General features: G+C 38.8%; 1 protein-coding gene across 6 annotated transcripts in view; it reads left to right on the top strand.

Annotated features, from left to right (window-relative positions):
- The window catches only part of FAM149B1 (family with sequence similarity 149 member B1), a 34,079-nt gene that overhangs the window by 10,435 nt on the left and 9,580 nt on the right, over window positions 1-14,064 (top strand). For all 6 annotated transcript variants that reach the window (XR_014000258.1, XM_081158206.1, XM_081158208.1 and 3 more), the window contains exons 4-9: window positions 1,386-1,528; window positions 2,324-2,440; window positions 5,039-5,176; window positions 7,303-7,490; window positions 11,581-11,705; window positions 13,638-13,744. Coding sequence is in view for 5 of the 6 variants with exons in the window: in XM_081158206.1 (XP_081014332.1) it covers window positions 1,386-1,528; window positions 2,324-2,440; window positions 5,039-5,176; window positions 7,303-7,490; window positions 11,581-11,705; window positions 13,638-13,744 (818 nt within the window). In the remaining variant the exon portion in view is untranslated. The remainder of the gene's footprint in view (window positions 1-1,385; window positions 1,529-2,323; window positions 2,441-5,038; window positions 5,177-7,302; window positions 7,491-11,580; window positions 11,706-13,637; window positions 13,745-14,064) is intronic.

Raw genomic sequence — 14,064 nt, 5'->3', positions numbered from 1 at the left:
CACTAGAATCCCTGTGCAGAGTCATTCTCCCATACCGCAGACACCATCCTTCTTGGGTGGAGTACTCACCTCCATGTAAAGAAATAGCTCCACCCTCTGAACTCCCTCTCCCCTGACTCTACATGGAACAGAACAGTAGTAAACTGAATGATAGAACTAAGAAAATCACCTACAACTAAAGAGCTAACGACACTGAGAATCTGAAGAGTAGTAAGGAGACATGGAACGTGGATTAAGATGTTACAATATATGTCTAACAGAAGTTTTAGGAAGAGAGAATGAGGCAATATTCAAAGAAATAATCACTGATTAAGAATTGAAGAAAGACAACAGTCTTCATGTTGAAATGTATCTCAAGTGAGGGACAAAATTTTAAAAAACCACTCTCAGATATATTCCAGAGAAACTGCTGAAAATCAAAGATAAAAAGAAAAAATGTTAAAAGCTGTTAGAAAAGACAGACTACATATAATGGAGTAAAAATCAGACAATAGATTGCTCACAATTAATAAATGCCAGATGATATTATATCTTCAAACTGCTAAGGAAAAAATAAGAGATGTAATATATCAAATTGATTACAATACAGTATTTTTATTATGAAGAAAATGTTACTTTATAAAAGTAGATATTGCCCTAGCCGGTTTTGCTCAGTGGTTAGAGTGTTGGCCTAAAGACTGAAGGGCCCAGGATTTGATTCCAGGCAAGGGCACATACCTCCGTTACAGGCTCCATCCCTGGACCAGGTTGGGTCGGGTAAGTTAGGGAAGCAACCAGTCCAGTTGATGTGTCTCCCTCACATGGATGTTTCCCCCCCCTCGCCCCCTCCCTTCCCCTTCCACTCTCTGAAAAGCAATTGAAAAAAATATCCTCGGGTGAGGATTGAAAAAATAAAAAATAAATAGATATTTAGGTGAAGTATGTTTTTAAATAGAAATAGGGAAGACAGCTGAATATTCTAAGATCTGAAAACACTAACTTTTTGGAAATTCAGCAGTGTTTCAAATGGACCAAATATTGAAAACAAAACAAAATCTGATTGCTTTCAACCTTTATGATTTTTTCTTTTTAATCCTCACCGGAGGATATTTTTTTCCATTGCTTTTCAAAGAGAGAGTGGGAGAGCGAGAGAGAGAGGCAGGGAGGGAGGGAGGAAGAGAGAGAGAGAAACACTGATGTGAGAGAGGCACATTGATTGGTTGCCTCCCACACACATCCAACCAGGGGCAGGGATCAAATGCAACCCAAGTACATGCCCTTGATGACCCTTCGGTGGTCAGGCCAGTGCTTTAACCACTGAACTACACTGGCCAGGGCTCAACTTTTATGATTTTTAACAGAAACTGAAGTTCACCTAAATATTTTGGGGTGATATTTTCTTCTAGGAACTTGATCAAAATGCCACTGAAAAAGTCCAGGCAATGTTCACAGCCATTGATGAGCTCTTGTATGAGCAGAAGTTGAGCGTACATACTAAGAGTCTACAAGAAGAGTGCCAACAGTGGACATGTAGTTTTCCTCACCTCAGGTATTGAAGTCCTAAAATTAATGTATTCATGGCCAATACTAAAATTTGAAAAGCAGATTTCAAAGAAAGCTTGTATAATGAATCTTCATGGGCGTGGTTTTGATGACTATAAATAAGGCCGTGCAGTGTAAAGCTTCAGTTGAGAGAACACTCAAGTTGATGGCAATTTCTCAGAGTTTTCATAACTATAAATATGTCGTCCTAAACCAGTAAAACAATTTCTATACCTGTAGCTGAGATCTGTGTATTATGGCTGTCCAAAAGCCCTTCTTTTGAACAAGATGGTCAGAAAATATATTTGTTTACACTCTTACCTACAGGTAAATTCTTATATATAGTTGAAAGCACATATAAGCTGTTAGGAATCTGCCCTTAGACACTGTATTAGTGCACTTAATAAACATAGTTAAATTTATAAAGGTTAATGTTCTTAATATAATTCATGATTTTCAATAATTTGGTCTGGCTATCATACATTTTGATAGGTTTTGTGAAGATTATTATAGAAGTTGGAGGGAAAAATTACAAATGTTTGCTCAGTTTCCCTGGTTTTTTTGGGGGGGTTGCTATAATAGCTTTATCTCTTCCATGTCTATTCTATAGGAGAGAGATATATCTGTAATAAGGGTCTGTATTCACATTTTTTCTTAAGAATCACTCTTAATCAGAATCAAACTAAGTGTATACTGACTGGATCTCTATGTAGAGCCCATCTGTTTGTTCCAAAAAATATCTACATTTTTTTATTCATGCCAGGTAAAGGTGCTTAATTGTCTTTTTATGTTCATTTTGAAGGATTTTGGGTAAGCAGATAATCACTCCAAGTGAAGGTTATAGACTGTACCCGAGATCCCCTTCTGCTATTTCAGCTTCACATGAGGCAACACTGTCTCAAGAAAGAGATTCTACTATGTAAGTATTCTAATATGTAAGTATTTATGTATCCGAATGCCTAAGTATTATATTCTACCAGTGAAAGAATTAAAATACTTCCTACTTTTTGGTATTTAATAAAGCACATAAAGCACAGAAAATTCTGTAAGATCGACCATAGTCTTTGTGCAAATTAGAATTTTGTTATATATATTTTTTGTTCAAAAAGTAAGACATTTCCTAGGGTTTAAGGATATTTTTGTTATGTAGGTCTATATATTATCTATACCTATAAACATCTGTGTATATATATATGGAAAAAGTAGTATATATACTAATTACCCAATTTAAGCTAAAAAACTAAGCACTTTAACTTCTATAAAGAGATTAAGTTGTGATTAATATTACATGTTTAAGCAAAATCACTTTTCAAAAAAATTTTAAGGTCTATTTCTTAGACCCCTAAATTTCTTTAGTCAATCTACACATTTATTCCAAGTTGGAAGTTCCTGTATCTATAGATAGATGTATATAGGGTTTTGGTAGAAAAAAATTACTAACACCATTATTTTATAAAAGAAAAGATATATCAACACAAAAAAAGCATTAAGTACATAATCTCAAAGTAAAGACAGTCCTTTTCAGGAAAGGACATGTAGTCTTATTGCTCATTTGTCCTTATTTTGGTGTAGATCTGTAAAAATTTCATCATGGATTGGCATAAATCTGTTGACTGGAATTTGGGAATCACTGTTTTAGAATTTCAGAGCTGAGACTTACATAAACAGTAACACCAGCTGGTTTAGCTGTGTTCGTTCTGCAAACTTGCTCTCTGTCCCCATGCCTCCTGCCGGACCTGACCCAGGTTTTCATCAGCTCAGCAGCCTCCTCACCTCATTACGGTCTTCATCACTACCACGGTGATCCCTAAAGCAGGGATCGTGTCACTCCCCTTCTCAAAAACTTTACTTTTCATTGCTGTCAGTCAGCCCAAGTTAAGACACAAAGTACTTCACTGTGGCGCCATCAGACCTTTCCAACCACTTTCCATGAACCCTACATTTTATTTAGTAGCTTATGTAACAGAGAAGTTTATTGCTATTTTAAAAGAAGCCTGGAGGAAGGGTATCTAAAAATAGTATAGTGGTGGCGTGGTGTTTTCAGGGTCCTAGACTGCTTCTGTCTTTCTGTTACACCGCGCTAGCTGGGAGTGTTTTTCCTGAAGTTCTCTTTATGGCCCAAGATGGCTGATGACTTCCAAACACGGCATTCACTGTCCAGGCAGCAGAGGGGCACAAGGGCACCCCTTACAGCCAAGCCGTTTCTCCTGGGACAGCCTTCCCAGAGTCGCACATACCAATTCTGTTCGTGTCTTAGTGGCTGCATCTGGCTGCGTGGTAGTGGGAAATGTAGCCTTTGAGGTGGGTGTTGCTGTCCTGAATTAAACTGACAGGATTTACTAGAAAAGAAGGAAATAATGGATATTGGGGGCATCTAGCATTCTCTGCCACGTATGCATATAATTTTATGAAATTACTGTACATATTTTGTAATCTTTTTATATTTAACCATTTTATTGTGGGCAGTTCCCATTTTCTCCCACAACATTAACTTATGACCTTATATTGCATTAATATACCATTATTTAAACAACTAATCCCCAAACCTGTATTTTGAAACTGTTGGGCTAGCTTTAATTTTTGACAATTATAAACAATTCTGTGATGATCATTATTATAGTTCAATCTTGTAGGGCATATCCTTGAAGGAAATCTCTACAAATGGAATCACTGAATTAACGGGTATATTTAAAGGCTTCTAATGAGTATTTCCAAAACGTCTTCCAGGAAGATTTTACCACTAGTCTTGCTGAAAAGTATCATAGATTTATTCTTTTTCCCCCACTTAAAAAATACCTAAGGTACCAAAAAGTATAAAGAATAATACAAAGCATACATTGGTTATATTTGATATTTAGTTAAGCTAAGAGCAATTTTTAAAAATTGTATTGCTCATATGATCAGCTACCTCCTATCCTAGAACCGACCAAGCAGTAGAGACCACCAGCTCCCTTAGTCACTGTGATTAATGCTTACTCCCCTATATAACCTATCCTCTGAAAGCCGTTAGAGAGCCAGGTCTTTAAGTATTTGCTCACCTTCGCTGAGAAAAAAAAAAAAAATTGTATTGTTCAGATATATCTGACTTCCTCCACTGTAAACTTGTTGAAATGAATGTCATCATCTATTCAATGAATACTGGGTTTGAAGAGAAATTTAAATATAAATAAGAGAAGACCCCTGCCCTTAAGGAGCATGCATTTTGAACAATGATGGAATTATTGAAATAAGCACGTATCCTCCTGAGCTGCCTTTAAAAATGTAATTATGAATGTAAATATTCTTAGATTTTTTTTAAAAAAGGTATTTTATAGCCACAGCTGTTGCACCTGAAAGGATACCAAGCAGTGTTGAGCGCTGCGCACTCTTCCTGTTCTGAGAATTAACAGTACTCAGGCTTACAGTAGCCCAGGAAGGTGTCCCCAGGGCAAGAGTTCGAGCTGGAACTCGTGTGACCCAGTTGCCCTGAGAACTGTTTATGCTGTGCATAACTAACTTCTGCTTTTTCCTCTCCCAGATTCGGGGTCAGGGGGAAGAAGTTACACTTTTCCACCCCTTATGCCGGCGGGTTCGCCGGGGAGGCGGCCGGGGAGGGCTGTGTGATCGCCTGCGAAGGACGGGTGGAGGAGTACCTGGCCTTCGACCGCACGGACGGGTGCGTATGCGGTCTCTTATGCTGTCTCTTAAGCCCTCACTCCGCGCCTATTTCACACTCCCTATTGTTCCTAAAGTAATTTTATTTTACCCTTTGTAAATTATCACCAGTAACTCATGGAATCACTGAAACTTTTAAAAAGAGCAGTTGGAGAGGTGTGAACTTCATTTACATAAGTCTCGTTTGAAAAGAGGTATATACAGTTTATTTAAAAACCTTATACTCAGCAGACTTTATAATTAATAATGCTTATTGATAGCTTTTCTTATTGTGGTATATTAATAATGCTTATTTATATCTGTTCTTACTGTCAGCTGACAATAGTCCTGTGACATAGATATTATTTACCCTCTTTACACGATCGGTGTGAATCAGAGTAGTTAAATGGTTTGAGGTAAAGCTAAACTAAAACCTACCCCATTGTAGCCCTGTGTTCTCTCCACTGTTCCACACTCCCTTTCTGAAACAGCCTCTTAAACTGTTCCTTTAGGCCTTTGAGAGTCACAGCAGCATATCTGGAAGTTAGAGATTCATTTTAGGCTATGAGGGTTTGCTTAGGTCTAGTTCATATTGTGTCATATTGTGTCAGATGATTCTGGACTTTTCTTCCCATTGTATTTATACGGAGCCATGCTTACTCATGTGCTCAATGCACACATCCTAGGGGCAGCCAAACATAACTCATTTCTGTACAAAACACCACTGAGCTGGCTCCTTGTTGCAAAAGAGTCATAATTAGGTTCTTTTGGTTTTCCAGAGACTGATTGCCCCTTTTCCTTTATTTCCCCTGGCATGGGTCAGATTATCTTCTCCCTTACAGTATATTGTATAATGTAAGCGTCTCTGGATGGATAATGTTTACTTTTACTTTTATTTTTTTATTGATTTCAGAGAGAGAGGAAAGGAGAAAGAGGGAGAGAGATAGAAACATCAATGATAAGAGAGTCATTGATGGGCTGCCTCCTGCACGCCCCCTGCTGGGGATGGAGCCCTCAACCCAGGCATGTGCCCTGACTGGGAATCGAACCAGGATCTTCGGGATCGTAGGTCGATGCTCAACCTCTGAGCCATGCCCAGCCTGTTTACTTTTCGAATGCACATAGGCGGACAGAGATGTAGACTTATTTTTCATTATATACATAGATTTATACAGTTTAAATTATTTCATCGTATGAATATGCTCTCTTCTAAAAAGAAATATAAATTTAAATACAACTGATACTAATCAGCCTTCCTTCTGCACTTAATGCCAGGCCAGCTCTTCCGCAAAGAGTCTTTGGCTGCCCTGTGTAAACAATCTCTTAGCATCCTTCTTTCTGCCAACAGTTTCCTATTTAGTTCTTAAGACCTCTGCTGCCCTGGGGGTAACTGTTACTGTAGATAGAAGCTGAGAGATATTTCTCCCTACCCCAAGCCAGTTCCAGAATTTGCTTTGTCTTAGTTTATAATACATCTATCATAGTAAGCACATCTATCAGCTAGTCCCCCCACCCACCCGTGTCCCCCAAATTGTGGGGCTATTGGCACTCCCTGCCAGAGAAGAGATAGACTTGATTCCCTGGGAGTTCCTGGGTTACAGATACAGTCTCCAGAAGAGGCTCAGAATAGCTTCTTTTGCCCTTGGGCTACCTCTTTTTCCTCTCCAGGCAATTACTAAGTGTTTATTTGGATTAGTAAAAGTATTTTCATAATCTTTGTGGCCTGTTTCTCTAATGAATCATTGCCTTAAATAGTTATGCAGCATAACCACAGTTACATGCACATCATTAAATGTTTCACATTAATATTAATCTAAATGTTATCTAGTTACAACAAAAAAGATTATTTCTATGTGCTTATTTCAGTGACAATGCTCATCTGTTCAAAGCTAAAAAATTACAATGATTCTTAGTTTTCTTGTTCTATTTTTTGGCAAAGTAGTGGGGTGGCATGGGGGTAATAAGGGAAATGCAGTCTCCTCTGTTGAGAATTCCCTTAGTTCACAAGGCAGCTTAATGCATGTGCTACATGTGCCGGGCAAAGGGGAGGGGGATGGGGCACAAATCACACTTCTAAGGAGCACAGGACAGTGGTGAGCATTCAATGAAGAATAACTGTGAAGTCTTCCCATCTTGCTTCTGTTACAGGGAAGAGGGGTTTCATGGAAAGAAATCAGAAGCAGCTACAGAGAAACAGAAATTAGGGTACCCTCCCATTGCTCCATTTTACTGCATGAAAGAGGATGTCCTTGCTTATGTGTTCGATGACGTGTGGAGCAAGGTCCTGAGCTGTATGGAGCAGTTGACACGTAGTCACTGGGAGGGATTTGCTTCTGGTAAGGTTCTTTGTGAAAACAATATAAAAATTATGATTTCCAGGCCCTAACCAGTCTGTTAGAGTATATGCCTCATTAGTGTAAGACTCACATTTGTATTTCCCACAGAAACTAAGAGATATTTAGAAATATTTAAGAAGGAGTAGAGGAGTAACAAGGCCTAGTCTAGGATGCCTAGATTGTGCTTTCTCCTTTTTTTTTAAATATGTCTTTATTGATTTCAGAGAGAAGAAGGGAGGGAGAGGGAGAGATGGAAACATCAATGAGAGTCATTGATCGGCTGCCTCCTGCACGCCCCCCGACTGGGGACTGAGCCCGCAACCCGGCCATGTTCCCTGACCATAATCGAACCATGACCTCGTGGATAATAGGTTGATGCTCAACCGCTGAGCCACGCCAGCCAGGCTGTGCTTCTCTTTGAATATAATTGTAAGAAAAAAACATGTGCAAGTGGAAAATACATCTTTAAACTGCTTTATTGAATAGTAATTTATATACAACAAATCATACCTATTTAAAGTGTATAATTTGATAAGTTGACCTATGTATATACCCATGAAACAGCCAATAGAGTTAACATTTCCATCACCCCCAAAATGACCTTGCCCGACCCACCATCCCTAAGTGACAGTTAATCTATTTCTGTCACTATAGTTTTTGTTTTGCAGAATTTCATATGGCATTTTATCAGTTTCTTTCACTCAACATGATTATTTTGAGATTCATCCATGTCCTTGTGTGTGTCAATCATTTATTCCTTTTATTGTTGAGTAGTATTCCATTGTTCCGTAGTTTTTTTTTTAATCAATTTATCAGTTAATGATCATTTGGATTGTTTTCAGCTTTGGACTGTAACATGTTAAGATGTTATGAACACCGGTTTACAAGAATTTTTTGGAAATATATTTCCTTTTCTCTTGGGTAAATTTCTACGAGTGGAATAGGTGGATTATATGGTTAAATGTATATTTAACTCTTAAAGAACTGTTTGTATTGGTTTTCTATGTTGCACAAAAAATTAACACCAACTTAGGAGCTTCAAACAACACATATTTATTATCTCACAGGTTTGTGGGTCAGAAGTGCAGTTACGGCTTAGCTAGTCCTCTACTTGGGATCTCAAAGAGCTGCAATCAAGGTGTTGGCCAGGGCTGGGTTCTCATGTAGAGGCTCAACGAAAAAAGGATCCTCGTCCCCTTTTGTATGTTCTTGGAAGGATCCAGTTTCTTGTAGCTGCAGTAGTCATGGCAGCTTTCTTCTTCAAAACTAGCAAGAAAGACTGAGAACTTGTCTGCTAGCAAGACAGAAGCTTATATATCTTAGTCATGGGAGTCACATTCCATCACTTTTACCATCACCTACTGGTCTGAAAAAAGTCATAGGTCCTGCCCACATTCAAAGGGAGAGGATTACACGAAGATGTGAACACCAAGAGGTGAGCATCATAGGGGAGCCACCTTCGAGTCTGTCCACGATGATCCTCCCACTGGCACCCAATGATTCATGTGCAAAATACTTTCAACTCCCATCCCACCCATAGACGTATAAAACTAAAGGTTATATACACTGATATATAAACATCTAACTATAAAATCTGGCCATTCCACTCCTAGAGACAAGTTATTTGACTCCACACCCAACATACGATAGTGGGCCAGAGAAAGGATAACAGTTATAGATGTGCCAGTTTAAAAGGTGGAGGTGGGAGGAGAGAGTGAAACAGGGCCGTCAATTCTGAAATCCAATTGGGAAAATATTGGGAGTTCCTCCATTAAGTTTCAAGGCTTGGAGATAATCCTCAGCTCTGCTTGACTGCCTGGGCTCTTTGTTTAACCCTCTGAGTCATCTTTCATTTTTCATGAAAGGTAGTATGTTTGCATTATGTAGTTTTATCAGGCTGCTTCCCGCCAGTAGAATCTTGGGGTTTTGACAGCCTTCTTTCATTCAGAATCTTTTGCCATTTAGAGAGACTGAGAATTTCCAAAATCATCAGGTCCTGGTTTCCTTATGTTTAATAACTTTTCCCTCAATTTCTCTCTCTCATGTGTTTTATTATAAGCAGCAAGAAAAAAATCAGGCCTCACCTTCAACACTTTGATTGGAAATCTCCTTAGCTGTATAACCAAGGTCATCACTTAAAAGTTCTGCTTTTCAGCCTGGCCGGTGTGGCTCAGTGGTTGGGTGCTGACCTATGATCCAGGAGGTCACGGTTCTATTATGGTCAGGGCACATGCCCCGGTTGTGAGCTCGATCCCCAGTAGGAGACGTGCAGGAGGCAGCTGATCAATGACTCCCTCTCATCTTTGATGTTTCCCTTTCTCCCTTCCTCTCTCTGAAATCAATAAAAATATATATATTTTAAAAAGTTCTGCTTTTCACATGACCACAGGAGACCACTTCACTAACTTTCCTGCCACCAAATAACAAGCACCTCCCTTTTTCCACTTTCTAATAAAATGCTCCCCATTTCCTTCCAAGCCCTCCCCTCCAAATCCAGATTTCCATTAAGTCTGATCAAGGCAATTGATGCCTTCTCCATCATGCTGCTCAAAATTCTTCCATCCTCTATCAATGAACAACTGAAAGTGAAATTAAGAAAACCATTTATTTATAACAGCATCAGAAAGAATAAAATACTTCAGAATAAACTTAAAGAAGGAAGCACAAGACTTGTACACTGAAAACTACAAAACATTATTAAAAGAAATTAGAGAAGACCTAAAGAAATGGAAGGACATCTGTGTTTATGGATTAAAAGACTTAATATTGTTAAGATGGCAATACCCCCAAAATAGATCTATAGGTTGAGTACAATCCTTATCAAAATTCCAACTGCCTTTTTTGCAGAAATGGACAAGTGGATCCTGAGATTCATATGGAAATGCGAGTTATCCTGAATATACAAAACGATATTGAAAAAGAACAAAGTTGGAGGACTCATACTTCCTGACTTTAAAACTTAATACAAAGCTACAGTAATTGAAACTGTGATACTGGCATAGGAAAGACATATAGATCAATGGAATACAATCAAAAGTTCAGAAATAAACCCACACATTTATGACCAATTGATTTTCAACAAGGGTGCCAAGGTCATTCAGTGGGGTAAGGATAGTTTCTTCAACAAATGGTATAGGAACAACTGGATAGCCACATGGAAAAGAGATGGAGCTGGATCCTTACTTGACACCATATACAAAATACCAACTAAAAATGGAAAAGACACATTTAAGAACTAAAACCATATAACTCTTAGAAAACAGTAAATCTTCATGAGCTTGTGTCTTAAAATAATTTCCTTCATGCTACTTCTGCTTGGAGTTCGTTGAGCTATTTGCATCTGCAAGTTTATTGTTTGGTTTGGTGGTAGATTATTAGATATGACACCAAGCCCACAAATGACAAAAGAAAAAAATAGATAAATTGGATTTAATCAGAATAATAAGCTTTTTCTGTCAAACACATTATCAAAAAAGTGAGAAAAACACCTATAGAATGGGAGCAAATATGTGCAAATCATACAACTCATAAAAATCTAGTGGCCTCAATATATAAAGAACTACAGTTGACCCTGGCGATGTGGCTCAGCTGGAGCATCATTCTGTACACCGAAAGGTGGTGGGTTGGTTCCCGGTCAGGGCATGTACCACGCCGCGCGTTAGATCCCTGGTAGGGGCGCGTGTGGTAGGCAACCAGTCGATGTTTCACATCAATGTCTCTCTCTTCCTCCCTCCCTCCTCCTCCTTTCCTTCTCTTCCTCTCTCCGAAATCAATTAAAAAAGAAAAAGGAACTGCAACTCAACAACTAAAGGGCAAACAACTCAATTTTAAAAAATAACTTGAATAGACCTTTCTCCAAAGAAGATACACAAATGACCAATAAGTACATGGAAAGATGCTCAACATCATTAGTCATTAAGGAAATGTAATTGGCTTGAGCGTGTGTGTTTTGGAACCACGCAGGTAGTATGAAATTGGGCTACAAAGATGAGTGAAGCCTAGCTTGAGACTGAATTCTCAGGGAAGATTTTTTTTCACAGTACTGCTGCTGTGGGTCTGGAAGTAGATAACATTCTATTTCTTTGCTCAGATGATGAGAGTAATGTTGCATTCACCAAATCGGCTTCAGAAAGCCCCTGTGTGCTGAGTGAACTACAACCTTTGGTCTTACCTCGAGTGCCACAGTCGAAGGTGCTGTCCATCACTTCAAATCCGGTAAGTCCCACAGAGAAATATACTGGAGAACCTAGAACTGTTCTTGCCAGAAGTTTGCTCAGTTATTTTGCCTTCCCTGTATTATTTATGACTCAATTACTTTCAGTAAAGTTATGTTTATCACTATAATCCAGTGACTCTGTATTCACAAATTTGATTTCAGTGTAAAAAAATAATAGCAAATTAGGGTTAAGTTATTCTCAGTCAGCTCTTTTGAAAAGGCACATATAAGCCGTGCAGTCTAGAATCAGCTATGTGGTCAGCCTACCTGTCCTGGGAAGAATGAAGGATATGATGAGAAGTGGGACCAAACCTCAGATTTTTTAAGATTAACATTCTGTCCTTTCTTTTTAATTCCTTCGTGTGTTTTTTTTTCTTGTTGCTGCCTACCTGGCTTTTGTTGTTTTTTTAAATATTTGAATCTGTTGATTTTTTTTTTGTTTTTGGGGTTTAAAAGGCAAACCAGAGAGAAGTGGTCTCAATTACGTCTATGGACAAGCATAAATATGGCCATTTCCTGCAGGTTGATGAGCCTGCTAATGAGCCTGGCCTCATCCCTGTGTAATGATTATGTACAACCAGTTTCTACATGATGGTTTCCCAGTGTTACTTGTGGCAAAAGAGTTGGAGGTAGAGGGGTGTAGTGGGGAGCAAAAAAAAGAGAAAATGGACTCTAATCTTTGGGTGCCATGCTCATCAATCCTGCATTTTACCACCTTTGTTGGCATACTGAGCAGATATTGTGCAGCTGGATTTATAAATGTGTTATTTAAAAATAAAATCAGCAAGGCTCATACCTCATCACATTAAAGGATGAACCAGGTGAACTAATGTTCCTTGGATGGTAATAAAATACTTCTACAAGTTGAACTGATTTGGCTATGGTTTAGGAAACCTAAGCCCTGACCAGTTAACTTCAATGGCTCTGGTTAATGATAAAAGGAAGAAGAAGTGTTAATTCAAACATTCTTGAGAGAAAGCAAGAGGAAAATGCATGGCAAAGGAGATGACTAAACTGATGACCTGAGAGAGAAAAGAAACAGGACTCTGAGGTAGTGATGTCAGTGCAAGTAAGATTAAATCCTGCTAACATTACAACAATAGGATTAACTCCTTCCAGTAAATAGTCTTCAGAATTTCGGTTATCATCAAGAGGTGACTACTCCTGGGTAGTGAGGAGAAAGGATTAGTTTGTGTAGAGTGATGGTGAAAGAGATTATGTTAGTGTTTACCCTTATTTTTTTTCTTCTTCTTTTAAGCCATTTATTTGGATTCTGTAATTACAAGTGTTAGGGGCGAAAATGGCACCATGTGTAAGACTGGTGGAGTCAGACCGGACCTTGGTTCAGCCACCTTCGTTGAGTTCTGGCTAAGAAAGAATTCAGAGCCAAGATTCAAAATATGAGAGAAAGTTTATTTAGAAAGTCATGAAGGTAGAAGTGAGCTGTAGAAGAAATGGGCTCAGGAAACAAGTTACAGAGGCAAAAGAAGGGCCCTTAGAACTTAGGAAAAAGAGAGAGGCAAGGAAAACACACCTGGGGGAAGGGGGTGGGGAAAGGGATGGGCATGATCCCTGGAGAAAGTTGCACCCTTTTGTTGTTGTTCCATATTTGTGTTTTCTTTCCTAACGTAATAACAACAATAATAAAGATCCTCTCTCCCCTCTAACAGTGGCTGGTAAGTGCTTTCATCTAGGTTGTTCAGACTTTCCCCACCTGCTGTCATTTAGGAAAAGAAAGTACTATGACCTTGTCATCTTGACAGTGAATTTGGGGCCCCAAGCTGGACTGTTGGCCAAGATATTACACAAGTTAAGACATAGGAGAAAAATATATATGTGACCTAATTTGGAAATAACTTTTGGCAAAGTTGGAAAACTAAGCAGGTATCTTCACCAACTAATAATGAGTAACATCTTCTTTTAACATGTAGATGAGTCTCTGTCAAGCAGCAAGTGGTCATCAGCCAAATGTGAACGGTCTCTTGGTTCATGGGATGCCTCTACAGCCAAGAAATCTCTCCCTAATGGACAAGCTCCTGTAAGAAGTACACAGTTCTAATCGTCTATAGAGTTTAGGTAGATCACTGAGAAATGAAAAGAAAGTGAATCAACTTGTATGTATTGAGTAGCTATCAAGCAGTCAGACATCTTTGGAATAAAAACATTTAAGAGAAAAGGTCTTCATCCCCAAGGAGCTAGTAATATAACTGGAGAGAGAAGACACACAGGTAGAAAGAGACCTAGCCAGATAGGGCATTTTGTGACCGAGTGCCAAGGGTGTGGCACCACGAGTGATTGCCATGGCAGTCCCAAGGAAGGAAGGCGAGTTGGTGGGTAAGCAGATTTTGAACTCCTCCT

Source organism: Miniopterus schreibersii (genome assembly GCF_964146895.1).
Source record: "Miniopterus schreibersii genome assembly, chromosome: 14".
Lineage (NCBI taxonomy): Eukaryota > Metazoa > Chordata > Mammalia > Chiroptera > Miniopteridae > Miniopterus > Miniopterus schreibersii.
Note: the sequence above shows the minus strand (reverse complement) of the source record. Positions and strands in the feature narration are given on the sequence as shown.